Source organism: Pungitius pungitius, chromosome 9, assembly GCF_949316345.1.
Source record: "Pungitius pungitius chromosome 9, fPunPun2.1, whole genome shotgun sequence".
NCBI lineage: Eukaryota > Metazoa > Chordata > Actinopteri > Perciformes > Gasterosteidae > Pungitius > Pungitius pungitius.
In genome coordinates, this window is record NC_084908.1 from 86,701 (window position 1) to 114,557 (window position 27,857).

General features: G+C 47.8%; 1 protein-coding gene across 4 annotated transcripts in view; it reads right to left on the reverse strand.

The window, feature by feature from the left end:
- Positions 1–57: 57 nt before the first annotated feature.
- pkd1a (polycystic kidney disease 1a) overlaps positions 58–27,857 on the reverse strand; it is a 44,039-nt gene continuing 16,239 nt past the window's right edge. The window contains exons 13-56 of one of the 4 annotated variants that reach the window (XM_062564396.1): positions 27,540–27,802; positions 27,018–27,398; positions 26,370–26,840; positions 26,129–26,260; positions 25,739–25,914; positions 25,014–25,144; positions 22,218–24,826; positions 21,635–21,829; positions 21,248–21,547; positions 20,735–21,153; positions 20,166–20,316; positions 18,977–19,129; positions 18,278–18,418; positions 17,212–17,530; positions 16,869–17,085; positions 16,449–16,608; positions 16,227–16,367; positions 15,987–16,131; positions 15,244–15,552; positions 15,013–15,101; positions 14,452–14,767; positions 14,018–14,186; positions 13,612–13,876; positions 13,322–13,517; positions 12,828–12,998; positions 12,621–12,764; positions 12,322–12,532; positions 12,107–12,233; positions 11,913–12,023; positions 11,686–11,735; positions 11,104–11,291; positions 10,901–10,979; positions 10,663–10,778; positions 9,755–9,957; positions 9,215–9,409; positions 8,981–9,120; positions 8,594–8,724; positions 8,177–8,276; positions 7,952–8,065; positions 7,296–7,467; positions 6,891–7,181; positions 6,670–6,804; positions 6,066–6,392; positions 58–5,999 (exon numbers count right to left, since the gene is read on the reverse strand). In XM_062564396.1, coding sequence (XP_062420380.1) covers positions 4,977–5,999; positions 6,066–6,392; positions 6,670–6,804; positions 6,891–7,181; positions 7,296–7,467; positions 7,952–8,065; positions 8,177–8,276; positions 8,594–8,724; positions 8,981–9,120; positions 9,215–9,409; positions 9,755–9,957; positions 10,663–10,778; positions 10,901–10,979; positions 11,104–11,291; positions 11,686–11,735; positions 11,913–12,023; positions 12,107–12,233; positions 12,322–12,532; positions 12,621–12,764; positions 12,828–12,998; positions 13,322–13,517; positions 13,612–13,876; positions 14,018–14,186; positions 14,452–14,767; positions 15,013–15,101; positions 15,244–15,552; positions 15,987–16,131; positions 16,227–16,367; positions 16,449–16,608; positions 16,869–17,085; positions 17,212–17,530; positions 18,278–18,418; positions 18,977–19,129; positions 20,166–20,316; positions 20,735–21,153; positions 21,248–21,547; positions 21,635–21,829; positions 22,218–24,826; positions 25,014–25,144; positions 25,739–25,914; positions 26,129–26,260; positions 26,370–26,840; positions 27,018–27,398; positions 27,540–27,802 — 11,876 coding nt within the window. In that variant the 3' untranslated portion in view covers positions 58–4,976. Of the gene's footprint in view, positions 6,000–6,065; positions 6,393–6,669; positions 6,805–6,890; positions 7,182–7,295; positions 7,468–7,951; positions 8,066–8,176; positions 8,277–8,593; positions 8,725–8,980; positions 9,121–9,214; positions 9,410–9,754; positions 9,958–10,662; positions 10,779–10,900; positions 10,980–11,079; positions 11,292–11,685; positions 11,736–11,912; positions 12,024–12,106; positions 12,234–12,321; positions 12,533–12,620; positions 12,765–12,827; positions 12,999–13,321; positions 13,518–13,611; positions 13,877–14,017; positions 14,187–14,451; positions 14,768–15,012; positions 15,102–15,243; positions 15,553–15,986; positions 16,132–16,226; positions 16,368–16,448; positions 16,609–16,868; positions 17,086–17,211; positions 17,531–18,277; positions 18,419–18,976; positions 19,130–20,165; positions 20,317–20,734; positions 21,154–21,247; positions 21,548–21,634; positions 21,830–22,217; positions 24,827–25,013; positions 25,145–25,738; positions 25,915–26,128; positions 26,261–26,369; positions 26,841–27,017; positions 27,399–27,539; positions 27,803–27,857 lie in introns of all 4 variants that reach the window. The other 3 variants (XM_037473023.2, XM_062564395.1, XM_037473022.2) reach the window with 3 other exon arrangements.

The following is a 27,857-nucleotide window of genomic DNA, read 5'->3' on the forward strand; positions in this document are numbered from 1 at the left end:
ATATAACAAACCTGTAGTAAAGGGTGGGGGCATAACTAAACATTTGATGTCATGATGCTTAGCTGTCAAACGTTTTATTCAACTTTGTCAAGTGCAAAAGCAGAAGAAGTGCTACAACCGCAAAATACAGATAAAAACATAAAACACGGTGCAACACAGGCGACAGATTACATCTTGTTACACACTGCACACAGCAGGAGAACAAGGGTCAGGGGAGGCGTGCAGCGCTTCCTCTGTTTCGTGGTCGGCCTTTTGCATATACAAAGATTCATGTTAAATGCATTGATAGCTTTGGCTGTAGTGCTCGAGTTAGATTGGAGAAATGTAGTTCTATGGGCTCTGCGACACCAGTGCTTGACCTAATGCCACTGCGGCACATAAACAATGATGATCCTGAAAAGCAAGACTATATACACCACGAAGCACCAATATATACAGAAATGTACAAACACAGATGAAGGAGGGCTGGTACCGTGAGATTAAAATTAGGGCCGGGACTTTAGCGCGTTAATTACGATTAATTAATTACAATGTGAATTAAGATTAATTAATTACACAATAACACATTAAACATTTTTTACGCATTTTTACACTTATTTTTTGCACCGCGGAACGTTTCTCACTGGATGAGTTTCGGGGGGACCGATTATACCGGAGCACCAACTAGCGTCCATGACTTCAGACAACAACAAACCACAGTGAACATGAACGAAGAAGCTGACGAGACCGTGTCGGGTGGCCCCGTGAATGGGAAATCTTCTTATAATAAACACACGGATGGAAGCGTCGATAAGAGCGTGGTTGTGTGCAAGCTGTGCAACAAGGAATTCACATCGAGCCTCAAGTATCACCTCAACGCAACACAATTAGCAGCTAGCGTGGACGTACAAGGACCCACACCCAACCCACACTGCACCAGATGACTGGTTTAAGGACCAGGGTAACTAAGTCCACGTCTGAAAAAATAACCAATGTTCTGAATGTACTTGAAAGTATTGGTCTACTTAAAAAAACCTAGTTTACAGAAGGTCTACTTACGTATAGGCTACCTGAATTTCTGAAAGTACTATATTTCTAAATATGCTATTTCTACACCTGTCTGCTGGAATTGGTTGAACAAAAATAAAAATCCATGTGAATAAAATTACTTCACTGTTCTCAGGTCAAATATTTATGCAATTAATTTCAATTCATTAATTACAAAGCCTCTAATTAGATTAATATTTTTAATCGAGTCCCGGCCCTAATAATATATATATTATATTATATATATTATATTTTGACCCTACATATTCTGACTTTTTTCACAATATTTTTTTCCCATGACATGACTGGAATGATCTTAGATGGAGCAACCTACACGTCCCTGTCACTAATGCCAAATGCCCCAAATTTCTGTACTTAAAACCTTACTAACACTAACAAGGGTAAAGAAATCTACACCCTGTGCCAGACTGTCAGTTTAAGGTTGTCCACAGGATGCCCTGAAGTAGACAAACATGTGATTGTCTTGAAAAATGCCCTCAGAGGCTGTAATAAGTTTCATGTCAGTGTGACCACTGAATGAGACACATCTGCTCATCTTTACTGACTCATCCGGCCTTCTCTCCCGTCAAAAAGGTGGAACCCTATAGGCTACGTAGCATGGCTAATAAGTGCTAAAAAGCTAAAGCAAAGCAATTAACATCAAATTCAATTCACCATTCAAAAGATTCTTCATCATTCTTGACAATGCCATCATAACTCAAGTGACCGCGCCTTGTGTTTCTGCATAACCCCCAGGGTTCACTTCTCTGAAACAACCAGTGGGGACAATGCCCCCACTACTACCTCCGCGGTAGTGCGCTCAAGACTTGGCGGGTGGGATTTGAACCCACTGGCGGTGCGCACAGAGGCTTTTGGCACCCTGCACTCACCCCTACACTACCAGTCCTGGTCACATTTTGGCAACTTTGATTCTCCTATTTAACCTTGACCATGTGAGCTAAACCTCAAAACTCTTTTTAAATGCTATTTCCACATCGGGGCTTGAACTCACAACCTTCAAGTGCAGTGCAAGGGCTTATGTCAGCAACTCTTCCGCTGTGCTACTTCACCACACACTAACTGACCCTTTGTTTGTTGTATTTAACCTTGAGATTGCTACTCAAACCTGAAGTAAAGCCAAAGGCTCAAACCCAAGACTGGGCTTGAACCCACAACCTTCAAATGCAGTGCAGGCTTGTGCCAGCAGCTCTTCCACTGTGCTACTTCAACACACACTAAGCAGCCCTTTGTTTGTTGTATTTAACCTTGAGATTGCTACTCAAACCTGAAGTAAAGCCAAAGGCTCAAACCCAAGACTGGGCTTGAACCCACAACCTTCAAATGCAGTGTAGGCTTGTGGCAGCAGCTCTTCCACTGTGCTAATTCACCACACACTAACGAACCCTCTGTTTCTCGTATTTAACCTTGAGATTGCTACTCAAACCTGAAGTAAAGCCAAAGGCTCAAACCCAAGACTGGGCTTGAACCCACAACCTTCAAATGCAGTGTAGGCTTGTGGCAGCAGCTCTTCCACTGTGCTAATTCACCACACACTAACGAACCCTCTGTTTCTCGTATTTAACCTTGAGACTGCTACTCAAACCTCAAAACTCTTTCAAAGCAGAAGCGATGTCTGCATGAAGGGGCTTGAACCCACAACCTCAGACAGCAGGTTGGAGCCTGCAGCCCTTCAGTTGTTCCCTTGTGCTATTCAAGCACATGCCTCATTGTGTCCGTTTCTCATATTAGACCTTGGGATTGTTTACTAAACCTCAAAACAAACCTCAAAGTTTACAGTTTGAAGCCCTGACTGCAACCAAACCCTCCTTCTGAGGGAGCAGGTTTGAACTGAGGATCCTCCACACTTCAGCCTTCCTTCTATCTCCCTGCACTGTTCCACCACACACCTGTTGATGCTTTAGAATCCAACATCAATTCTCATAGATTCTCAGGCTGGAATCCACAACCGTTCCATACCGTTATAATAGAATTGCAGGTCAAGTAAAGTCATATAATGGCATTTCTAATAAAGCCCCAGTTGATTTCACTACTTTTATGCTGTGATCCTTATTTCACTTTTTTCGACATGTGTGCTGATGCCCGCGTGTGAATTGAGAGGATCCATACCGACTCCCCTATGGAGCTAAACCAGTCTGAGGGTCCTCCTCAGCTGAGTGGAGAATAAATCCCGGAAGAAATAAACACACGGCACCTTGAGGAGAGAGAATCAAATCCCAAATGTGGATCAGGAAAGTACTATATTTCTAAATATGCTATTTCTACACTTGTCTGCTGGAATTGGTTGAACAAAAATAAAAATCCATGTGAAAAAAATTACTTCACTGTTCTCAGATCAAATATTTATGCAATTAAAATGCGATTAATTTCAATTCATTAATTACAAAGCCTCTAACTAATTCGATTAATATTTTTAATCGAGTCCCGGCCCTAATTAAAATACATTTTGGGTGCTTTCATTGTTCTGTGTAACGGTGGGGTTTGGTTAGAAGTGACCCGCATGTCCGTACCTCCCCCCTTTTAATATATAAAAAAACAACCAAACAGGGCTAAGAGAATAGGGAAATTAAGTCTAACAACATACTGGCATGACAATCATATCATTTCTTTAGATCATTGAAAACACTTTCCCCCCAGTTTGAGTTTTTACTGGTTTTCTGTTGGGGGGGGGGGGTTCCCTGAGACCTGCCCACTGGACAAACAAAGTACATTTTTTCAAAATAAGGATTTGACAAAAAAATTCAGATTACAAAACTACAAAGACAACTGCTAGCTTTAGTTTTAACAGCTCAATAACACTCTAGAACATTTCTTTAATGTGTTAACAGCTCCATTAGGAAGTAAAGTGCTAAGTACAAAATGAATAACTTGGTATGGTAAAACAATGAATGTATACACGACTCGTACGCTTTGGACACTATGAGTAAAGCTTTCTCTATTGGTTTGAATATCAACTTATTACTTAACCCATCAAAACAAAAAAAACCTACGTCTGTACAAAGTGCTTTTAAATAACAGAAAAGCTCTTCAGACTAGAATTCAGCACAGCCTTATAATGGGGGAACTTGTGTAAAAGCGCAGTACTCTAAGTAACACAACTTCTTGCTGCTGCACCAACTCCAACTTCCTGTAGCTGTTCTTGGCTTCCAGGTATCTTTTCATTTTCTCTACTTCTGCAGCATGGAGGGAACGGTTACATCTGCACCCTGAAACACTGGCCGCTGGGAACCCAACAACCGTCTGTGTGTGTGTGTGTGTGTTTGCCTGATTGTCGTGTCCCTCTGCAGTGTGCGGCACATGACACTTAGCGGTTCTGTGCGTACAGTGTTATTTCCATGCATGTGTTTACCTGCATGTGCGTACATCTGTGTGTGCCTGCATGCAAATTGTGATTCATAAAAAGAAGAACTTCAAACAGGCCACAATTACCCATAGTGATCAATATATACAACACAAATGTATAAGGACAACATAACTGAGAAATCACAAAACGTCTGTTTGTCTGCTTTCAGTTGGTTGAATCCTCAGGTCAGCACGCTCGTGTGCTCCTGTCAGCGACCCCACGTGACCTCCAGGGCCAGCTGGGATCAGTTTGAGTCCGGTGAAAATAAGCTATGGTGTGTTTCCTGGTTTCAATGTTGACCTTTACATGGCTGACTAAACCAGCTCGTTTAGCGTCTGGTGACCTGCACCCGCTTTCTGAAGAGTGACCTGAACCGATCACAGATTTTATAAATCTGCAACATCTTAGTTGATTGCTCTCACCTCATCTTTCATTGCCCCAAACTCTCTGATTCTTATTCTATGTCCTATTTGTTCCCATCCACTACTTTCTCTCTGATTAGACCAGGGTTTAGGGAGGGAGCACTCGGGGGCCTCCGTCCTCCTCTTATCCAAAACCTTTACTCTTCTGGTTGTCCCTCTACGAGTCCTCAGGATTTGGGGTGTCCAGGGCCATGCCTGTCTAGGTTGGGGTGCACCTTGTTTTTGAGGGGTGGAGGTTTGCGCTTTCGCTTGCGTGTTGGAATGGTGGTGGTGTGAGCTGGGTGGTTGAACAGGCTTGAGGAGGGGAGGGTCTCTCGCTCCGTGGGGGGGTCCCAGTCCCGGCCACTGGGTGCACGAGTAGATGGCGAGGGAGGGGTAGGTGCCGGGGTACACGGAGGTGCAGAGGGTGTTTTGGACAGCGGGACATGGGAAGGGGCAGCGTTTGCTGATGAGACGGGGAGGGAGGAGGCCTCAGAGGCAGGTGGAGGTGCACTGGCTGAAGCTTTGGTTGGAGAGTGAACAGCGGGCCTATGTGTGGCGGCAGAGACTGGTCTGGCCTTTAGAGGAGGAACGGGTGTGTCTACTGGAGTCTTTTTGGGGTTTCCACAGTCCTTTTGCATTTTGTCCTTCTTTTTCCCCTTCTTGCTCCCTTTGTGCTTTTCCTTTCCAATCTTTGGTTCTCTCCATCCAACGAGGTCCTTGATCTCACCTGTTCCTCTCTGCCCTGCCTCTCTCCTGCCTCCCTTACCAACAGCGCCTGCTCTCTCTCTCGGTTTCCTTTGCCTCTGGCTTCGCTCCATTCTGCACTCAATGTGGTACAGATCCTCCGTCGCCATTGTGACGCGGTCAAGCTGCTGCAGCAGGGCTTCCAGCGTGGGGAGGAGCCTCCTCAGAGAGGCTTCGGTCTCTGTTCTCTCCCTCCAGCTGGTGCTTCCCATCACCACTCCCGGGCCCAGACCCAAACCCAGGCCCAGGCCGAGTCCCAGGCCGATCCCCGGGGCTTCCGTCAGGCTGCAGGGGCTGGAGGAGGCGGGGCGCCACGAGGCCTCGGAACCCGCATCAACGCTGTCCGGGGTGGGAGACGAGTCGGGGCCGTCCAGCGGTGGCAAGCACAGGGACTTACAGTCGCTGGTGGAGGACGAACGGGACGGTGGCAGCTCCATGCCCTCGAAACGCACCTTATGACGAAACTAAGGAGGAAAAAAGTGTGAGGGCTGATTTTTTCAAACTGACAGCTGTACAAACAGGAAATGTACCTCCTTGGCCCGGCTGAGTCCCATCCACATTTTGAGCCGTCTGAGAAACAGCTCAACCATCTCGTAGTCTTGGAGATCCACAGCGGGGCGGTACAGCTCTGCCCGAGCGCGCCGGTAGTTCCTCAGCAACACACAGGCGACAAACCACAGCAGCAACAGCCGGAGAACAGCAAAGCTCGCGTGGAAAACCAGCGCCGAGACGGGGCTAGAGGGACCCGCAACCGTCCAGCTGGGACGCCACGTCAGTAGGCCACGCCCACCTGCGCCCAACAGAGAGCGGCAGGCGGAGCTCACGCTGCCGTAGCCGTCGTACACGGAGTGCAAGAGCTGGAGCAGAGGAGACAGATGAAAGAAACTTGTGGGCCATTACAAATGTATCTGGACCGGGGCACAGTTACACTTCTTTTTATGTGAAGCATTCAATATTTTAGACATTTTCTCCCATTGTTCTCTTTCAGTGAAGCTGAGCTAAACAAGTGTAGCTTGTGAGTTGTTTCGGTGCGTGTGTGTGGGAGGGATCAGTGTGTAGTAGTAGTAGTAGTAGTAGTAGTAGTAGTAGTAGTAGTAGTAGTAGTAGTAGTAGTAGTAGTAGTAGTAGTCTGACCAGGTGTCCTGTGTGCGAGTACGCCAGCACCAGCAGCAGAAACGCCAGGGCGACTCCCAGCAGCTCCCAGACTGAGCAGCGCAGAGCTCTGCCGAACACGGCCCACTCTCTGAGAAACCGCAGCTGGTGGGACGCCTGTCCGGACAGAGGGGGGGGGGGGGGGGGGGCAGAGTCAGGGGGTGTGGTTTTTTTGGTCCTGGGTTAGTTGGCCCCTCTCTTACCTTGAGCACCAGTATGAACAGCAGCAGGGCGGACGTGGCTGTGTACATCTGACTCTGTCTGGCCACGGGGTGGAAGTCTGTGAAGGCACCCCGGGGGCTCCTCAGGTACGACGCCCACTGCTGCGTGGCCATGGCGCAGCGACTCAGGTGCAGCCCACAAACACACGCTGCCAAAACCAGTTTGCAGATGCCCAAGAGTCTCCAGGTGGAGAGCAAGTACACGTAACCTTCTCTGAGGAAGCCCAAGACTCCCCGCAGCAGGAAATACAACACCAAGCCAACGAGGACCACCTGGAAAACAAGAAAAGTCAAACTGGAGACAAACAAAGCCAAGGACAGGAAAAGGATTCAGGTGTAGCTAGGTGTTGGTATTAGCTTTTTGTCAGAGGGGTTGCCAGGGGTTACCATGAGAAGGAGCTGCAAATCCAGGCCTGTGATTGGCCACAGAGTGATGACTAGGAGGTCAAGGCTGGACTGGGCACGCTCAGAAACTGGAAACTCAATCAGGAAGGAGAAAACCGCGAGGAGGTTTGTGTTGATGTTGTAGAGCGAGAACTCGACAAACACGGCCCGGGTCCTACAAACACACACATGACAAGTCAGTCCCTGTTTCTGGTTAGCGCTGTTGGAACCAATGCTCTTATTTTATATTTAATCTATCATATATTTCCATCACAGAAACATGAAAGTTAAAAATTACATGAAGCAATTGTTCAAAATAAACCTCCACTAACCTTGTTATTGACATTTAGTTGTTCAATTGCAACCGAATACAAAAAATGGAATTTAGGTTTTGTTTATGCCATCAGTTATTATTCTCAGAAAAACGTGTAAGCCCACATTCCTGACTTGGAGAATGATTTCATGTTTTCATCTGCAACTTTACGATGACTGCAGGCTAAAAGACAAATTGCACTTTAAGGATAACTCAAACCATGAAGCCACGATTAGGCATGGTTCTGTTTTATTTGCAACCATTGTGAAATCCATTCACAAATTGGCTCCATCTGTTGTAATGTAACTTTGACTTTTAGTTACAGTCCTATTTCCACGTTGATTACCTGTAGTCGAGCCAGTGCAGCGTCTGCAGCTGCTGTAAAGAGGAGGAGGCCTCCGCCAGGCTTCTGTTCAACTGATGGATCACATCTCCGCTGTTACACATCCTCATCGTGGCCCTACAGATACAGAGGGATACACACCAAAAAAGACCAGATTAAAATTGATCCCACCCAAAAGTTCATTTAAAGGCGGCCTTGTTAAAGCCAGGATTTGAATTCTCTCCTCACCTGTTTGTGGTGTTACTTCCCAAAGCAGCATAACTCTCAGCATCTTTGGTCGGAGTGATCCGACGCTTCCCCAAAATACTGCCCCCTGCACTCAGACAACCTTGAAATTAAGATTAAATTGCAATAATTTCATCAGTTCTTATAATTATACATTTAAAATTTAAAAAGAATACGTTTAGTAAACAGATTATGAGAATGGCGATAAGGCAAGTCCCATACAATGACAATGTTACTTAGATATCTTTATAGCAAACAATATGAATTGTTACATAAGATACTATGACATCATTAACAATGTAAATATACTATGCCTCTAAAAAAAACAAAAAAACTGCTATGACTTCTGACGTGACTATTTTAAGACATACTGTATTGTATTATTGTATATATGTACATGACAGAGTGGTCTCTTCTCACCCTGCGTGTCCCGGATTTGGCGGAGCCGCAGGGTGCCGAGCAAAACGCTCCCTGTGCTTCTCAAGAGGGCGGAGTCATCCAGTAACCGTGGCAACAGTGACTCGTTCAGCCACATCAGCGCATCGGCCCGGCTGGGAAAAAAGGATTTTATTAATTGTTGTATGCAACGTTGCAGAGTGGTTACAATGCTGGATAAAGGCTTGATGGACATTCATGTGCACACAAAGGCTGGATTTCAGTCTCCCTGTTTTAATGCAGATTTTGAATTTGTTAAGAAAAACCTGAACAGAAAGGCCAGAAATGTGTGAAACTAATCTTGGTTGATTTGGTCTAAACAGAAAAGTTGCTGCTCCGATAAAGAGGGAGTAAGAACAGCAGGGTGTGTACCTGCTGACGTTGTGGTACACAGGTGTGTGCAGTGCTCGTTGCAGCTGAGTGCGCAGTCTCAGGCTGTGTGTGTCTTTGGCCGAGTCAGAGTAGTTCAGCAGCAAAACCACCAACAGGAAAAACATGTAAACCAGGAAATTCTGAAAATGAGGGGAAAAGATTGACAGATATGAAGGAAAAAGCGACACTACAACACAGTAAAGGACCATCTCGTCTTCCTCTCCTCCGACTCACCTTCAGCATGGTGTGCAGCATGGTGACCTTGCGGGCCTGGTGCCGAGCCTGAGACAGAGCAAAGCCCTGAGGTGGACTCACCCTGGCGACCCGTTGGACCACCCTCTCCAGCCGGGGGAACTCCACCAGCACGTCCTGGTCTTCTGGCCGCAGACGGAGCACAAACACTGCATAGTACACGGCCTCACACGCCACCTGTGGGACACGACGCCGCTGTTAGCGTTTGTTGGATTCACCTAGTAAAATACAAATTGTTAACGTAACCAGGCCAAAATGGGGATTTTGTCTTTTGGGTTTTGGCAGCATACGTGTGAAATGACGGGATGTTTAAATGGGATAATTAGTTAAAAGTATCAACTCCTGAGGGAAATATCTGGATCTTTAGCTTCTAAAAACTCTAAAATATTAGGCAGCTCATCACAGCATGTGAGGGTTTTAGTAGATTACAAACATATTGGGAATATATTTTGTAAAGCATATGTATGTGTGAGGAAGAACATGAATCTGTATTTTCGGGGGGGGGGGGGGGGGGGGGGGCACCTTAGCAGGCTCCACCACCAGGCAGGAACACAGGAAACTGGCAGAACAGGAGATGAGCCACATCATGGCTACGTTCGGACTGAACCCGTGACCCGCCCAAATGGAGCAGCCATTCGCCACAGCGATCGCCGCCCAGCTGCCCCACAGGGCGGCCCGCCCACACCAGGGAGGGAACCTCCGGGGGCGACAGACGTCTGTGACAACTGGAGAGGGTCAGTGAGCACGTGAAGGTAGAGGTGAAACTACGTAGAATATTCAGTAACATTTAAAGAAAGACACCTCTGAATGCTTTCTTCCAACGTTCTTAACACAAAAGAACCAAAACGTTTCTTACTGATCAATCAAGTTCCCCAAAGTACAATGAATTACGTCACATAGTGTTCCTTCCATTTATGTTAAAAACTAACTATAATGACTTGGACTCACCGCACTGCGCTCATTACCACATAAAAGTAAAGCAGTTGTGAAATTTCATACATCGTACATTTACTAACAGAAGTTTTATCCTTAAAAAAATGTTGTGGTTTGTGTGTCATGTGCAAAGAGCAAAGCCCACAGAGCCCCAAGAGAGAGAGAGAAGAACAGCTTGAAGACAATTGTTCTAGAAGGAAAGTCCCTCCCAGACTTTGGGGAACTGCTACAACTTGTTGTTCTTTTCTACTCACACGTATCACAATGTGGTACCATGTTACCCGCATATGTATTTATGTATATATGTTTTCACCGAACGAAGCCACCCACCCACAACAGAAATAAGAAATAAACAACCAAGCACATTATAAGTAATTAAGTAATCTATGCGTCTGATTGGCTATGCCAAAAATGCCTAAAAAAAGATGGTTCTTTAGTGTAAATCTTATATATATATATATATATATGGACCCTGAGTGCTGGAGTAACCCTTTCACCTGTATTTGAGACGAAAGCCCTTTTTGGTGGATCTCTTCTCACAGGATCCAGAGGAAGAGGCTCATTCAGCTGCTGGCGGAGAATGACCTCGGTCTTATCTCCTAGGATGCTCAACCTGGCAATGCAAATAATTAACACAATGAAATCTAAATCAAGGAAAATTCACACACATCCTAAAGTTAGGCGCGTTAATTTGCCGTATATCACAAAGGTAAAAAGATCAGAGATGAAACTTACAAGTCAGCCATTTCACTTTCATCCGTCTGAGGAAAGAAGTTTTGTCCATCTGCCAGGATGTGTTTGATCAGATCCTCGTCTGCGAGAGCAAAGCATCAGCTTGGGTTTCAGTGTACACACACACACACACACACACACACACACACACACACACACTTTAAAAACCCAGCTTCAGTTACCTGAGGAGGTGAAATATTTGTCACCTTGGTCAGTCCCCTCGTCGTCAGGGTTAAAGGTCATGTCGACCCCCAGGTGCCTGCTCCCCTGACCCCTCTTCAGCCTGGGCAGCCCTGCTCCATGCCCCGCCCCTCCCACCACTGACGTGTCACTCAAGAGCTCCGGCCAATCCCCATCCTCCATCTCATCCTCTGCGATGCCCCAACTCTCGCCACTGAAATAAAAAGCACGAGATGTTATTTAAGCAGCTTGGAGTTTTTTATCTGTCCGTTTTAAACACAACACACCCAGCAAAAGGAGAATAATAGATTACACCAGATTAAGTCCTGGGGGCGTGGGGGGGTCCATACGAGAGAACCCACTTTGCTAATTTGACATCAAAGAAACTTCACTATATATTTATTAATTCTTGTCAGTCTCTTCTCTTTGATAATACCAGATTACATTCTTCATGTTCTTCTATGGTTTGTAAGCCTCGTTCCTCGGGGGCGGTGGGCCGAGCGCACCTTCTCGACCCTAACCCCCTAACCCTAACGCACATGACATTTGTCTTTCAATAATCGTAGTCATACAATATCATGCACGACCTCGGCAACAGACCATCTCACCTTTTGGTTGATGGAGTGGGCAGATCCATGTTGGTTTCCTCCGAGTTGCTCTGAGACACCGAGAGATGAAGGAATGACGAATAACACACATTCATCACATGGAAATAGCACCACTGTTTCTTAAGAGGGGTCTATTTCACTTTTATATCGATTATATATCATTATTAACATTTTTTATGTATTTGTTGGTATTTATGATTCAGCTTTACTCGACAATGAGACTCTACCTCGCCATTAAAAAAGAGGAAAGAACTTCCAGCAATGGAGTCATCTAGGAAGTCGTCAATCTCCACCGACTCCTGGTCCACTTGTTGTGGCGCCGGCTCCACAGACACGCACTAACATTCACACAACAAGACAAAGACATTTAGCCTCATGTGGAAGGTACTAAAAACCAGGTGGGCTCTCAGCTTTGTGTTACCTTGCTGCGACTCATTCTGAAGAGCGTGAAGACGAACAGGTAGAGAGGGTAGACGATGAGACAGGTCACCACGCCTGCTGCCACCGTCTCCCCATTCAACGAAGAAAACCTCGACACGGCCCACGCGCTGCAGCACAGGGTGGGATTGTGATGTAGGAGCACATCAGCTGTGCATGTGATGCAGACACAAGATGCGAGCACATTCCTTCCTGTACCTGCGTCTCTCGTCCACCACAATGCTGTACCACAGCGCGTTGGCCAACACGATGAGCTGCAGCAACAGCGCGCAGCACGTAGCTCTCTGCAGGCGGGTAAAGGGGCTGCGGGGGGGTCTCTCCCACAGCGACAGCCACAGGTGACTCTCGCACAGCGCCCTCTGAAGCTCACACTGCAGGCGGCGGGGCAGCTGGCGAAGCACAGCCTCCTCTGGAGGGAACGGGATGATAACGCGATGGAGTGAAAACGGCAGCCTGCGTCAGCGGGTGCAAGACGCCATGCGGGCGTAGCTTCTCACCTGAGGCCTCCACCTCAATCTCCACCTGCCCGTCAGTTCTCTCGTTGTCGACAGACAGCCACTCGTCGACCAGGAAGTATGAGCTGCTTCCTGTCTGTAAGTCTTTGACCAAGACGTACTGTAGCATCCATGCTGGAGACAGACCTGAAGAAATGACGGCTGGTTAAAGTCAGATCACTGGTCACTCGCTTGTGTGCGATTCCGTACCTTTGTTGTCATGCCAAATTCTTATTTTCCAGATAGTGCCCAGGCTGGAATCTGTGGCGATGTGAAAGATGTCGAGAGCGTTGCGCGTGAAAGCTCCTCTGCTGTCCAGATGGCGGTGCCCACTGCGGCTCTCGCGTCCATACAACCCGACCCCCACATGAGCCGTGGTGCCTCGAGGGACACAGAGAGGTGCGTTTTATTGACCGTTTCTACATATCGGATCTCTACAGAGACTCATTCCCATTTGTAGTAATGTAATTCAGGTACAGATCAAGGCAGTGAAAAGACAACAACAACATTTCTGCCAGAACAAAGTAGGGCTGTTAATTCAAAGCTACTGTACTAAAGCTCTTGCAATAGGAGTCTAATCAGGGTAGTCTTTTAAAGACAGTAGTAAGTTACTTTATATTATACAGCAAATGCTCAGTGAGCTATTAAATAACACTCTTTACCACCCTGACACGTGTCTCCATATGTCCCATCATCCAACTCACCTGCCCCCCGGCTCCAGCCGGTCTTGATCTGGACCTCGTACTTGAAGAGTCCGTCTTGGCCACAGAGTGGAACCACGCCAGCCCGGCGTAGATCCAGCTGGTCCAACTTGTGCAAGAGGGCTGCTGCCACCACATAGCTCAGTAAGCCCAACACACACACCAAGAGCACCACCAGACTGGGTGCACCAGAGCGCTCCTACGGGACCAAGACAAGCGGTTTCAAGTGGGAGTCTATCCGGGACACATGCGACGGAAACAAAGTCTTACTCCCGTTTCCGTGACCCACTGACCGGCACTTTGAAGCTGATGGCGTCGGCGGGTACAAACAGGCCTGCGGCGAAGGCCGTGAGGTGCCTGGTGCGACAAACTGCTCTGCTGGCATTGGTTTGTGCCAGGGGCACCATGCCATCTGTCCGCCACTGCTTCTCACTCTCACTGAAGTACTGACACAAGGAAGCAAACACCCCGACCTCCAGACGAACCCCCGCAGGCGGCGAGCTGGGGCCGCAGGCCGTGCTCACGTTGATGAAGTAGTCCAGCGTGGTGTCGTACGACCTGCGCAAGAATGGGGAGAGAAATCTGGTGGTCAGCGCAAAAATAGATCCCAAGCAAATGGCTTGGTAACCTCAGGCCCACAGACCATAGTTTATAACTAGTACACATGTTACACATCAGTAGATGATCAGGAGCTCTTACTCTGGCGACAGGAAGAAGGTGTACTTCCTGTGGTCGAGATCTGGCCCCCTGGTCATCCCCAGTGTGATGCGTTTTTTGTCTGTGCAGTTGAACTCGTTGGGTCTTTCATGAGAATGAAGGTAGGCTGTGACGTATGGCTCCTCCTCTCTTTTATTCTTCTGTCGCGCATCTGGAGAAGGATTCCATAAAAAAAGAATAAGAAGAATAAAACTGAGTCCCAACAAGAAGCATAATCAGTATTACTCAAAGACAAAGTGATAAAGCAACAAATCTTCATACTTCAAATTACGTTGGGAACCATGTTGTGTCACCAAATGACAAACACAGGTTATATGCTTGTAGATAAGTAGGATGTGGCCAATAAGAGCCCACTGAGAAGTCACACGGCCTCTCGGTGTGTCGTATTAAATCAGTGATGTGGTGAAAGAGCTCACCCTGCAGACTGGTGAAGTTGAGCTGCACAAACATCCCTGCCTCCCTGTTGGTGTTTCCCGTGCTGACTTTGACAATGACGGAGTCACAATGGCTGATGTTAGCTTCGGCTGTGGGGATTCCTCTGGTACCAGAACCCACAAGATCTGCTTCTCCTCCACCGCTTCCGTTGTTAACAGCAACAGTGATGGCCAGACTATCGTCCAGGCCGGAGATGGGAATCTGAGTGCCATTTTCAGTGTGGAACTCCATGGATGCCACCTCGGTAGAGACGCTGTAGTTGGCCACAAAGTTGAAGGGGAATGGATTTGACTCCACCTGTTAAAAAAGTTAGTTTTGAAGTGAGGGTAGAACACCAAAGATCAAGACAAATCAAGACAGCCTCAGACAACTGCTTCCCGTGTGTGTGTGCACCTGTAATACCAACATTTATCGGCATCATCATTTATCCAAATAAGGGTTAATGCAAGTTATAATATAAGCACAATATAATGCAATGTCTCTGACAATGAGAGGGGAAACCCCGACTTTTCTATTCTACCGAGTAGTTTCTATCATGTCACCTGAAACAGAAGCTGCATAATGCTGTTTCCTGCTGCAGCTCTACCGAGGCTGTAGTTGAAGGCTCGAGGGATGGAGAACCGTTCGCACTCTGAAATACAACGAGGAGAGAAGATCAAACACTGATAGAAACCGTCATGGTGCATGTCTTTCCTCACTTTCCTGTTACTAATGTACCATTTCTTATACAGGAACATCATCTTCATCTGCTCACAAGAGACACCCAAACCCACCTGGACTGTTGTTGTCATGGTAGCAGAGTAGACTCTGGGGGTCCGCCAGTTTCCCTGTGGCAGCAATCTCAGCCCCCCTCAGCACGAGCGGCTCCTCGTTGAGCACGCGGCCATGCATCAGGATGCGCATGAGGACCGAGGACAGGCTGTACGCTTTGGCCGCCACTCGCGACGGGGGCGAGGGTTCTAAAGGGGGGGCTCCTTGCTCATCCCCAGAGGCGGCAGCTGGGGGATGTGAGGGTGAATTCAAGTAGGCCAGCTGGAGGTAAGACTGGGACGTGGACTGGCCGACCTGATGGATTAAATCACCTGGAGCGAGGGGGGCGATACGTGAGGAAGGTGTGGACAAAAGGAAAGAAGAAGACACAGCTGCTATTAACCCTCCAAATAAGGTACCAGTGAGTTGAGTGACGGTGTACAAAGTGACTAAATAATACGGATCCTATAGAACAGGCAGCATAAATGCAACATTACCTCCGGAGTAATTAATATGTCCAAATGTTATGGTAGCCATCGTTTCTCAGCCTCCCTTCATTGGCTGATAGACATGCATCTTTAAACTTGTTGCCAGCTCCTAATTAATCAAACTTTACTACATTAGTCAATTACAAACATAAACACACATTATAGGACCTCTACGTGTAACAGATCCTGAGCATTTAAAGGAAACGTGCACCCAGCACAAGGGCAGGAGGACAGGGGACTGAGAAGTTAAAGGACACATGGAACACATGGTGTCTTACCCATGATGTTCAGGATGTTGTCAGCTATCTCGGTGGGAGTGACGGTGCCCTGCTTGGTGTCAGTTTGCAGAATCTCCAGCATGGACTCCAGCTTGTTCAAGGTGCTGTTCTGACATTCCTCACATATGAATTCTCGACTCATCGCCTGAAAAAAACAAAAACAATGTCTTCTTTGCTTGATCAGCTTCACTTCTTTCTGTGTCTCTCTCTCCCTCTTTGGCTTCCTTGCCTCCTGCTCACCGTGCACTGAGCCAAAGCGGCGGACGTCTGCTGGATGTCATTGACGGTGATCAGGTCCAGAGCGGTCAGCGCTCTGGTGATGTTGCTGCGGATTCGGACTCGGTACCCGCGCTCGTTTTTGGAGTTCCTGGTCTGCTCATACTGGAAGCAGGTAAATACACGCATTAGATTCCTTCATGTGTTTGCAGCTGTTGTACAACTGGCCGGTTTGGTTTGTCCTACCTCATTAAGCACTGTGATAAGAGCCAAGGATAACTCTCGGACCCTCTGGGAGTCTCCCTGCTCCAACAGCTTTTTGAGCCTGCTGTCGGTCAGCTCAGACAGCCAATGGGGAAGGCTCTTGTACTCAGGTGGCGCCTCTGGCAGCACCACCTCAATGGACCTGCACACAAGCACAAAACAAAAAGCACTGAACATGCGCATTTCAACCAAACTATTTCTGTGTGGCGTTCTCCTGGCAAGTTGGTGTCAACTTACAAAAACAGTATTATTACTTTTTTTTACCACTCAGAAAAAACATCAGTGATACACAGGCTTCACATGGTACTATAGTTTGGGTTATACACTAGAACGGTATAAATATTATTTAGGTGGTCTCAGTTATGTTCAACTTCACAAAACCACCGAGTAAGATGTAGTTACTTGTTAAGTGCAGTGATGGCTGCTCCCTGGTGGTCCTCCACCCTGATGGACACCGCCACCCGATTTTGGACTGAGCTGAAACCAGGGGGCAGGAAGGCCGAGTGCTCCGGGCTGCTGCCTCTGTACACACAGAAGTCCTCGCAGTAGTCGTCCCTGCAACGCGTCACCAACAAACTGTAGAGCAGAGGAGTCTCTGAGACTCCATGGTCACTGTAACCTGTAGGCAAGAGACAACAAATGATTAATAAAGGAGGGGTAAATGTACTAATTAGATGGCAGATTTCTAACAAGAATGCAGATAACAAGATGTGAGAGAGTGAGGCCACACGTTCCATCTTCCCACCTGAGCAGTTAAAGTGAACCCGGTCCACCAGGGTGCGGATCCTCCAGCCTTCGCCATCTTTCCCGTACTCCATTCCCGCCTCCCCCCCCCCTCTCAGGTGACACTCCCCACCGGCCGGCGGCATGTTGCTGTGCAGAGTGATGGAGGCGGCGCCGGCGCCGTCCAGACTTTCGTCGGTCACATGCAGAGTGAAGTTGTAGGATTCCCCGTTGAGAAGCACGCCCTGCCGCAGCACCAGGTCCATGCCGTCGCTCTCCGTGGTGGTGGAGGAGGAGTCCAGGACCAGAGTCTGGTTCTCCAGCGTCATGGCACTCCAGCGCTGAGCGGCAGAGAGAGAAGGATTTTACTCTGGAAGCTAAATCCTGGAATTGTATATAAATATAACAGCATCCATACTTTGTTTGGTCAGTGCAAACTGTTTGAAACACGACTGATGGGCAGTTGAATGCTTTTAGATTATGAAGAAGGGGAATTAAGTTGAGATGGGAAGCAGCTTTAAAAACAAGTTCCGTATTTTTTATATATCTTATCTTACTTTGTGCTTTAAAGAAGTTATTGTGTATGATGACGCATGTAGTGAGATGTATGCAAAGACAACCAAATTCTAAACTACCGCTTTATGGAAACTACATTACATCACATGTCAATTAGCTGACGCTTTTATCCAAAGAGACGTACAATAAGTGCATTTCCACATAGAGATACACTAAAGTTCTACAGCAAAGTGTTATGAGTTATAGTTATATAGTCACACTGGTTTGGGTACATCGGAGCGCTCGCATGTGCAATCAGAGGCCTTCAATTAAATGAATGAGTGTTTTGCTTTTCCAAATGTTTCCGTGTGTTTGTAAGATTAAAACATATTTGTTGTGGCTCCGGTTTCACTGTGACCTTCTTCTCACACATTACACGTCTAAAGTCTGCATAAAGAGCAGAGGGGACGTAGGGAAGGATGTTGTAATGTTGATGTCACTTAGCTGTGACATGAACATTGGATTTGGAATGGGTGGGCCTGTGTGTGCGTGTGCGTGTGTGTGTGTGAGTGTGTGTGTGTGTGTGCCTTTACCCCCCGATGAAAGCCATGGCAGTTTTCGCAAGTTCCTTTGAGGTAGACATATGAATTCTGGCTGACCTCGTAGAAGGACTGCGCCTTACAGGACACGCACTCCAGAGACACCATGGGAATATGGCCGCTCTTCACAAGCACCTGTGAAGCGCACACAAACATGTGGGCAGATGTTGGCAAATCAGCCGTCAGAACACCAGACACCAGGGTTCAAATTAAGTCACTGTGTGCAGTTGAGTGGGACTATTCTTTTACAGTATCTGTATATCAACATATACATGACTTGATGATTGTTTCTTTTACTTTGCAAATCAAAAGGTAACAAATAAATATCTAGATATAAATTAATATTTTTTATTTAATTAATTAATATTCCATTAGTCAAAACATAAATAGCAATTCAAATTTCAGTATTTTATGTATATATATCATCATATTGATAGTGGTGCAGCCTTAAGCTCAAAGATCTAAAAACATGCGTAAGACCAACGTAGAGACACTTGTAACATGCTCAACATGTTGATGTTAGAGTACGAAACCAGATGTGTGAGCCCAGAGTCCTTAACTCTGTTTAACAGGATGTCATTTGGAGCAAATACAACCCTTAACGCTGCTGCCACAGGTCTCACAATTAAAAAAAGGAGGAGGTGTTTTTTCATTTGTATGTATTGATGTGTGTAGTAAAATGTGTTGGCTTACAGTCTGCGTGGTCGACCCTGGTGGCATCCCGTCTTTGCTGATGGTCAGTCTGAAAGTGTACTCCACGCCCGCCTCCAGCTCGGCGCCGGAGATTCCCAGCACCGGGTCACTGGTTCCCAGGCCGAAGTTCAGACTGGAGCAGTGCTCCGCGCCCTGCAAGCACAAATTGGGAGGGGACCGATTTCTAATCGTATACTTCTGGTTTTTTGTCATTGTAACTGGAAAAAGACACTCAGCATGGTTCTTCTACCAGAGTACAAAACAATTTCACTCTTTGGAGTCAGATTGCGTGTCCTTTTTTATCAGCAGTGCAAAACAGCTGTGAGGGTGTGTGTGTGTGTGCATGTTGTTAATGTGTGTACTGTAATTGTCAGGGTGGAGAGCAAAGCACCAGCTGTGGAATGTTGAATTCATCTCTAAGCAGTTACATAACCTTTAAACGCTGTGCGCTTAGATGCACGCACGCACGCACGCACGCACACACACACACACACACACACACACACACACACACACACACACACACACACACACACACACACACACACACACACACACACACACACACACACACACACACACACACACACACACACACACACACACACATTAATTTATACACTCTAATCAATTTGTTCTCCAAAATCAGTGTTATGTTAAATATATTAACACAGTTTTATTTATCCTAGAATCAGCGAGAGAGAATTTCCTGTCTCACCTCAGGAGCAAAAGCAGAACATTTAAAAACGCCACTCGTTCCTTTGCTACTCTGACCAATTGATATGGATATAACTTCCTAAAAAACAATAATTCTAATTTAATAGGCATAACGGCCCTTTCTTACGTTATTGTTTCGTCTTTGTTCACAAATTAAGCGCACGCCTCGCTCTTCCTCTTCTGACTAAGTGATACAACGTTTTTTGCTTTTTCTTCATAATTCCAGTACTTTAACTGATAGATAAAATACCTACTTAAAAAAAATCTAATTAAGCAAAAACACTGGCGATTAATGGACAGATCTACAGACTAATGTTTTTTAAAGAATTAACAATAACCGAATGATCAGCCACCGTAAACCTCACAAAGATTGAATGTGTACTAAGATACAATATAAGATCAGATGTAAACATGTTGCACTTAAAAAAGCTCCTGTAACTGTTGTTGAGGTGTGTTCATCGCCTGGCTTTACCTTGGAGGTGCTCTGACACTCCCAGTGGTAGTGGAGGAGTGACTGGCGGTCTGGGTCCATGTTGGGGTCGTAGGACTGCACAGCGCTGAGCTTCAGGTCCTGAGTCCTTGACCACACCCGGTACGTACCCCCCTCTATGATGGGCATCAGACTAACGAGATAAAGTACAGATCAAACTTGTAGACCCAAATTATTAATCAAAATTCTTTCACACTTGTTTCATGTATTTAGTGATTTCTTGACGTTGCCGAGATTAACTTGATTTGACTTTTCAACATTTACCTATATTATGGTTTGCAAAATTTCTAGTGGTGGTTTGATTCTACACATTTATCTACACAGCCACCATTAAGTTACTAATTCATTGTAGCGGCATAAATTCAATGTGACTACAAATGTAAAGGAAAGTTCAACCAAATATCAAAAATACGAGAGAGACATTAACGCTGCATTTTTCTTATTTTTGAGACTTGGTTGGAATATTCCATAATGCATCAAACTGATTCTCAGAACCATTAATGAATCAGAAAAAAACCCAACAACAGTGCAAATGTTGTTTCTCCACCGACCTGGTTGCCATGACGCTGAGCTGCAGACAGGCGGCCTTCCATAGCGGTACGCCGTCGTAGGACATGGAAAACACCAGTGAGTAGTTCCCTGCAGCGAGAGCCATCTTAGGCAGCGACAGCTGCAGCCGCCGCACATCGACCTCCGCCGGCAGGCGGACTACAGGGACCAGCAAGGACCGAGTACTGGGCCCTTTGTCATTATCACAGGAGGGAGTCGCAAGTACCTGCCAGAGGTACTGAGCGCCGTAGTGAAGGCAGCCTTTCAAGTCCACACTAGCTTCCACTAAAGTGGGCTGGGAGCGCCAGATGGCCAGACGGGGGGCTTGAACCACCTGCACTTCTGGCTCCTCACACTCCAAGACGCTGATGTTTATCTCCACCTGGGCCAGAACCCAGCTCACCAGGTTACTGCAGTTCACCTGGCAGGGAGAAAAGAAACCAACAGGAATCTCAAAACAGCTTCATATTTCATGGATGAATGCTGAATGTACGGAGTAGATGGGCAGAACATACTTGGACCGAGTATTGCCCTGGGTGGCTGTACTCGTAACCCACAGTGGTGGCGTTCGTGGTAACAGGAGTAGAGCCGTCGCCAAAGTCCCACAAGCACGCCACGGGATTAGATCTGGGAGTGATGTTCGCAGTCAGGGTCACCGTCTTATTGATGAAGGTGTCCACGGGCGCTGCGTGCAGAACAGCTGCTGACAGCTGGTGCTGCACCACGATGTACTTTGTGACGTTCTGAGAATGTAGTGCGTTGAGGACCTTCAGGTAGATGGTCAATAAACCTGGTTCTTCCGGCGTGTAGAACACCTAGGGTTGTGGGAGACACGTCACCATTTAACAGTTGTTTGCTTTATTATGATATTTGGTCATTTTAGCTATTCAAATTGGTCTGACCTCTTTGGCCATATGATACGTCATGTGGTGGTGAAGGTCAAAAGTCCACAAGAACTGAACAGGCTTGCCTGTCAGGATGTTGGCTGCAAACGATCTCCTGACCCCCACAGGGATCGCGGCACAGCTTCCCTGGATGGAAAGTCCCTGCACCGGCTCCATCACCTCTACTTGGAGGTGCCACTTAACGGAACTCACCTGGATGGTCATATTGCAACAGAACACGTGCACTGCATTAGCTTCATTAAAGCTGGCTGGCTTTGACAGTCAACAGTTGATGCCAGAGAGAGATTTAACTCAACGTTAAAAATGTCCTCATTTCTGCTGAGACACAAGTGACGTTTTAGTTCAAGTAAGCAGCCACGTCAATGATCTTCCTGGATCATCAAGGTGCTCAACTATGTGCTTTTGTATGTTTACACTTGTGTCGCTGATGTTGACACTTCAGTATTTGCTGCTGCGTCTTTGTAAATGTGCGCCTATGTCTGGCATTGAACCTTATGCTTTTACTAGTGTGGAGACTGGCAAAGGTAGAAAATGTGAATGTTAAATGACACCAAAAGCTGTGAAGGATTTGAACCTTTACCTGGTTGTGAGCGGTGAGGTTCACCATGTGCGTGGCCACCCGGGTGAAGGTGTGGCCGTAGGTTTGGTTGGGTTCAAGCATCACGGTGGTCTCTCCGCTGATGGTCAGTATCAAGCGAACGTTGGAGCCCGCTGCCATCAATACGGTTAAGTTCACCTTCTCGCCGACCGCTGCAAGTTTCTTACTCGCCCTCAGCTCCAGCCCCTTGATCCGGTCCTGAACGAAGAACTCTCTGGACACCACTTGGCCGTTGACGCCGTTGGTCGCGTTCACAGTAACGACGGCGGTTTTCGCCTCTTGGAAAATAACGGAAGTATTCCTTCCCGTTTGTGTTGTCCCTTTGAACTGCCAGGTCCACGTGACGTTGGTTCCCGTCCGCACGTCCCCCTGCAGCGAGACGCTGTCGCCCGTTGCTACGTAACTCTGCTCCGTCGCGTTGGTGGCGTTGAATCTTAGTCCGGAGATGACTTCCTGGACACTGACCATCTTTGACTCAACCCTTGAGCTGACCTCGTTGAAGACTTCCACAGTAACGAGCTTGAGGCCAGGACTGATGAAGGTGTGGCTCTTCTGGGGACTGTTCCACTCCAGAGGGTCTCCATTCACAGACCAGCGGTACTGCAGGTCAGAGCCTTCAAGACTCAACACCGTCAGATTGGTCGAAGCATTGACCGCAACCGGGGTGTCGCTGACCAGCAGGTCCACCCCTCCGGCTGGTTCCAGAAAGCGGACGCGTCTGGTGACCGACAGCTGACCCAGGAGGTTGGCGGCCCAGAGAATTATATCACATGAGCCTGGCGTGGAGAAATTCACCTCCACCGTCTTCCCGCTTACGTTGAAACTTTCGGGGTCCGGCTTTTTGATGAGGCTCCAGGTGAACGTCATGTTGGTTCCTTCCTTTAACCCTGCGTGAAGGTGGAGAACGCGGTTTGTAGCAAAGCAGCAAGCGTCCGATCCTGCGCCTCTGATCTCGTCCTCTGCTAAAATCTGCAGCCCCTCCAGCTCCCGTTGGACATACAGGAAGACGCTTGCTTGTGTCATTCCCACGTCGTTCTCCGCTGTCACAATGATGTTGAACGTGCCGACGGAGCGGAAAGTGTAGAACATGGTGTGTTTCTCCTGGATTGGGGTGCAGCGGTCACACAAATTCCAAGAAAACCGGACGTCATCTCCCTCCTCCATTTGGGCCTCAAAGTCGACCAGGGCATTGAGAGGGACATTTACCAAGCTGGCGTTGACAGTCAAACCGGTGATTGGTGCGAGCACAGTAACCGGTAAAGTGGTGTGATTTCTGCTCACTGTGTTGGCTGCTGTTAGTGTTATATTGTAGTGTCCAGACATGTTGAAGTTATGCAGGATACTCTGGCCCGTGAGCACAGTCCCATCTCCAAAGCTCCAGACATAAGTAACGTTGTAGGCCATGGAGGATGTTGAGAAAGAGTATGGTGCTTTGAGGGTCAGGTTATTGTATTTGGTGCCATTGTGTTGAATGACAATGGGACCTACGGGCATCAAAACCTCAATCAAAACACTGGTGTTAATAGTGGATATGTTATTGAAGGCAATGACTGTGACACTGTAATGGCCGGGGTTCTTATACGTGGTCCGGACATCCCCAGAGCCACCTACAAGCCCAGCGTCTTCCCCTCTACCAAAGTCCCACTCATAGCTGTAGTTAAACTCCGGCTGGGCTCTGGCCTGGAGATGGATCTCATCCCCAACAGCGTAGTGGTATTTCTCCAGGGTGAGGCTGATGTTAGTCAACGCTGGCTGCACACACACCCAGTCGAAGAAGCTTGCCTTGGTGGCCTTGTTCAACCCGCTCGAAAGAAGCAGCGAGAGGTGGTAGTTCCCACTGCCGCGGTACGTGTGCGAGACCCTGGGGTCGCCCTGGTGCGTCTCGTTTGGGGTTGCGTCCCCAAAGCTCCATTCATAAAGGTGAGCTGACGCGTTACCGGACACCCACGCCTGAAAGTTGACGGGGGTCTGCTCTTGGACGCAACCGCTCGGCTCCAGTTTCACAACTTGGAACACGAACACCTGCACTGGGAGGGCGGTCCAGCCGGAGCTCACAGCGTTGGCGGCTGTTACATTCACTGTGTAGTTGCCATCTTTGATGTAACTGTGTGACACCGCAGGTTCGGATAGTGTGTAGACGGTCCCATCTCCCATTGAGAATGTCCATGTGACGTTGTTACCTAGTCCAAGGCGGGCCCGTACCGTAGTAGGACTGTGAAGCTCTGTGGGAGAAGAGCTTTCAGCTGTTAAATCTCCAATCTCCTCGTACACAAACATCTCCGCACAAGCGTCCATTGAACTGATAGTGTTGTTGACATGTACGCAGACGTTAAAGACGCCACTCTGCGCAAAGGTGTGTGCCACGCGGCGACCTTGCAGCAGGCAGGAACCATCTCCAAAGTGCCAGTCATAGTGAATGCCGTATGGAGAGGGCAGAGGGTGAGCCTCAAAATCGGCTGATTTGCCAGTGAGGAGAAGTAGGGGCTCTGTTTGTATGTCGACACGAGTGATGATGCTGTAGACGCTCATGTTGATGCTCTGACTGATGTTCTCATAATGATTGGACACTGACACCAAAGCTGTGTATATTCCTACAGAAGAAGAAAGGGACAGGAAGGGAAAGCAGGGTGAAATGACCTTCTCCGTCACGGTCTTGTTGCTTAAAATATCTCCATCTTTTGCAAATTGAAACAAAGTCAAATCTAAACTGGCTGCTGCTCCATAAGTCAGCCTGACTAATCGATCAGGCGGCTGATAGGAAGATGGGCGGGGGCTCACCTGGCTGCGAGTAAATGTAGGTGACGTTGTTGCTTAGAAGCACCTGATTGGGGGAGTCTGGGCAGAGGAGGGAAGGGGCATAAGGAGGCTTGTATTCAAATTCCTTATAGCCGCCGTCACCAAAAGACCATCTGCAGAACCCCAGAGAAGGTGTAAAATCATTATAGTAAAATACATCATAGATATTTGGTAAATAAATATATTGAACTACTTGAATTCACATACAAAAAAATGTGTATTTAAATGCACAAACACATCATGCTGGAATATTGTCTGACGTGGTAAGAGAGAGTTGTGCAGAGGAAAACTAAGTGAAAGTTGGGAGGGTGAAAATGAAAATGAGAGGGTGGGAGAAGAAGAGAGAAGAAGAGAAAAGGGGGTGTGGGGTGAAGGGGGTGGGGGGGGTGTACAGGGGAAACATCGAGCTGAAGGGAAAATTCTTGTCAGCAATCTGCTGTTACCACACAGCTATAAATTCAAGGGTCTACAATGTATGACTGCTGCTATAATGCCCCCCAGGAGACAAAGACAGAGAATGGAGCAAAGAGAAAGAGATAAAGGAGAAGAAAGGAGCAGTCAAACACAAACTGATGCAATGTGTTTGCACTTCAAAAGCAAGGAGAGAGAAAAGAGGCTGTTTTACTTTAAAAACACCACAGAAGATATTCATTTGTCTGTCCATCATGGATCTGCCACCCCCCCCCCTCCCCCTCCATTGTTAATACCGGAAAGTGGCGGCCACAGACATGTCCACAAGAACAGAGGTGGTGAGAGTCTGAGTGGAGCGCTGAGGGACAACATCTGGAACACCCTTCACTGTGACGTTGGCCATGGGCTGCAGCCGGTCCACAGTCACGTTGAAATGCTCCGTGAGCGCGCTGACGTGGTTCATGGCCGCCACCTGAGAAAAGACACGGCGCGACACACTGAGCGCATGGAGGCAGGCTGGTGGGAAGCAGAACCCTTGTACAGGACGCTAGCTTTGATTTTGTGAGGAGCCAGAACATGTGATCCAACTAGTGGGGTTAAAATCTGACAGGAAATTGATTGCAACTACTTTGATCATCTTTCTTTTAAGGATTTTTAGGCTTAAATAACTCTTGGTTGAAACTCACAGTGAGCTTGTAGGTGGCAGCTTGCTGGTAGATGACATTGAGGACGGTGTTATAGTAGGTGAAGTATGGCTTGTCATCCACTGTCCATTTAAACGTGGGTTTGGAGCCTTCCTGCACTGATGCTGTGTAGCTCTTAAAACACCCACACATGAAGACACGTTAAAAAGACATTACACTGCAGAGTGCATCCAGTATTATCAACCAAGTCAACACACACACACACACACACACACACACTCACCACAACGGACTCCATCAACACCCTGTGTGCAGGATGCGGCTGCACCACCAGCACTCTGAGCGGCTCTTCCACCTGCACCACCACGGACAGGCTGGCCTCCGTCACGTTATTGTGGGCCTCCAGAACCACCGTCACTGGACTTCTCTGCTCCTCCGTACTTAAGCTTAGATCCAGCACCGCGTACATGCTGGGCTCTGTGACCTCTGACCCCGCCCCTGGCTGACAGAGTTCTGGACTAGCGGGAAAGTCTTGCGGACATTCAGGCTGGAAGGTCACGCTGTGATTACTGCCAGGCCGCCAAGCCTTGGTGGGGTAGCTCGAGCGGACCCGGAGGAGCAGCTTGGTGGAGCCGGGCTGCAGGTAGATGGTGCCATTCTGTGGATGGGGGTGAAGGACGGTCAAACCCAGAGGAGGCACCACTCGCAATGGGCATGATGCCGAGGCTGGGTATGATGGTTCAGCTGAAGTCACCTGGAATTCATGAATTACATTGTGTGTAATTTTTATTTATGCAACAGATTACCAACAAATAACGACAAATATTTAGATTATGCATTCAAAACTTGTATGATGATTAATCAGCCGGCGTTAAAATGTCTTGAATTTAAATGTGTGACACATGCTGGGCCTCATCAAACAGCTTATTACCAGCAGGCTGTAGAGTCCGGGCTGCTGCAGGGCAGCAGACACCTGTACTCCCAGGAGCTGAGTCTCACTGTGCCCCACATAGAGCACCCGGACGGGACACACGACGTCCTCCAGCCAGACGCCCTCGCCATCCTCCACCAGGCTCTTCAGGTCGAGCGCAGGGGAAGGCTGAAGGTCGGCGTCGTGGTCAGCCATGGTATCCACTGGCTGCGCGGTGTTGTTGATCCAGAACCACTCTGACTGGTTGAGGGCAAAGACGGGTTGTCGCCACATTGAATGTGGGGAAGATTTGCAGTGGAGAAGGGAGGCGGGCCCAGCATCGTGCTGCAGGGAGATGATGTCACCAGGGGAAACCAACAGGTCCTCCAGTTGTTCTTGTACCTGAGAGAAACAGGGATCAGAAGTGAACAAGCCCTTCTGCACTGCCTCAGCAGCTTGACCAGTCTCACATACACACGGTCAGTAATATATATAATATATAATCACTAAATCCGTTTGAAGGCAAAAGCAAAATGCTCTCACCAGTATGTGTGCAGCTGGTCCTGCTGGTAGAGAGAAGACCACCTCATTCTGCAGGGTGTACCTGGGCCTGCGGGCCCCGGGGGGCAGGAGGTGAGCCTGTGTGCAGTTAGGACAGGCCGCCGGGGGGCAGGGACTGAGGAGGCGGAGGCAGCGACGCTGGAAGGGACACCACTGCTGTAGCCGGGGGCAAGAGGGCGGACCCCCGCTCCGGGTGACATTGGGGACACAAACTGCCACCGGGGCACACACGGGACCTCCACAACCTGAGACACAGAATATATGTCGGCTCGATCATTTACTCTTAGTTGAAATTTAGCC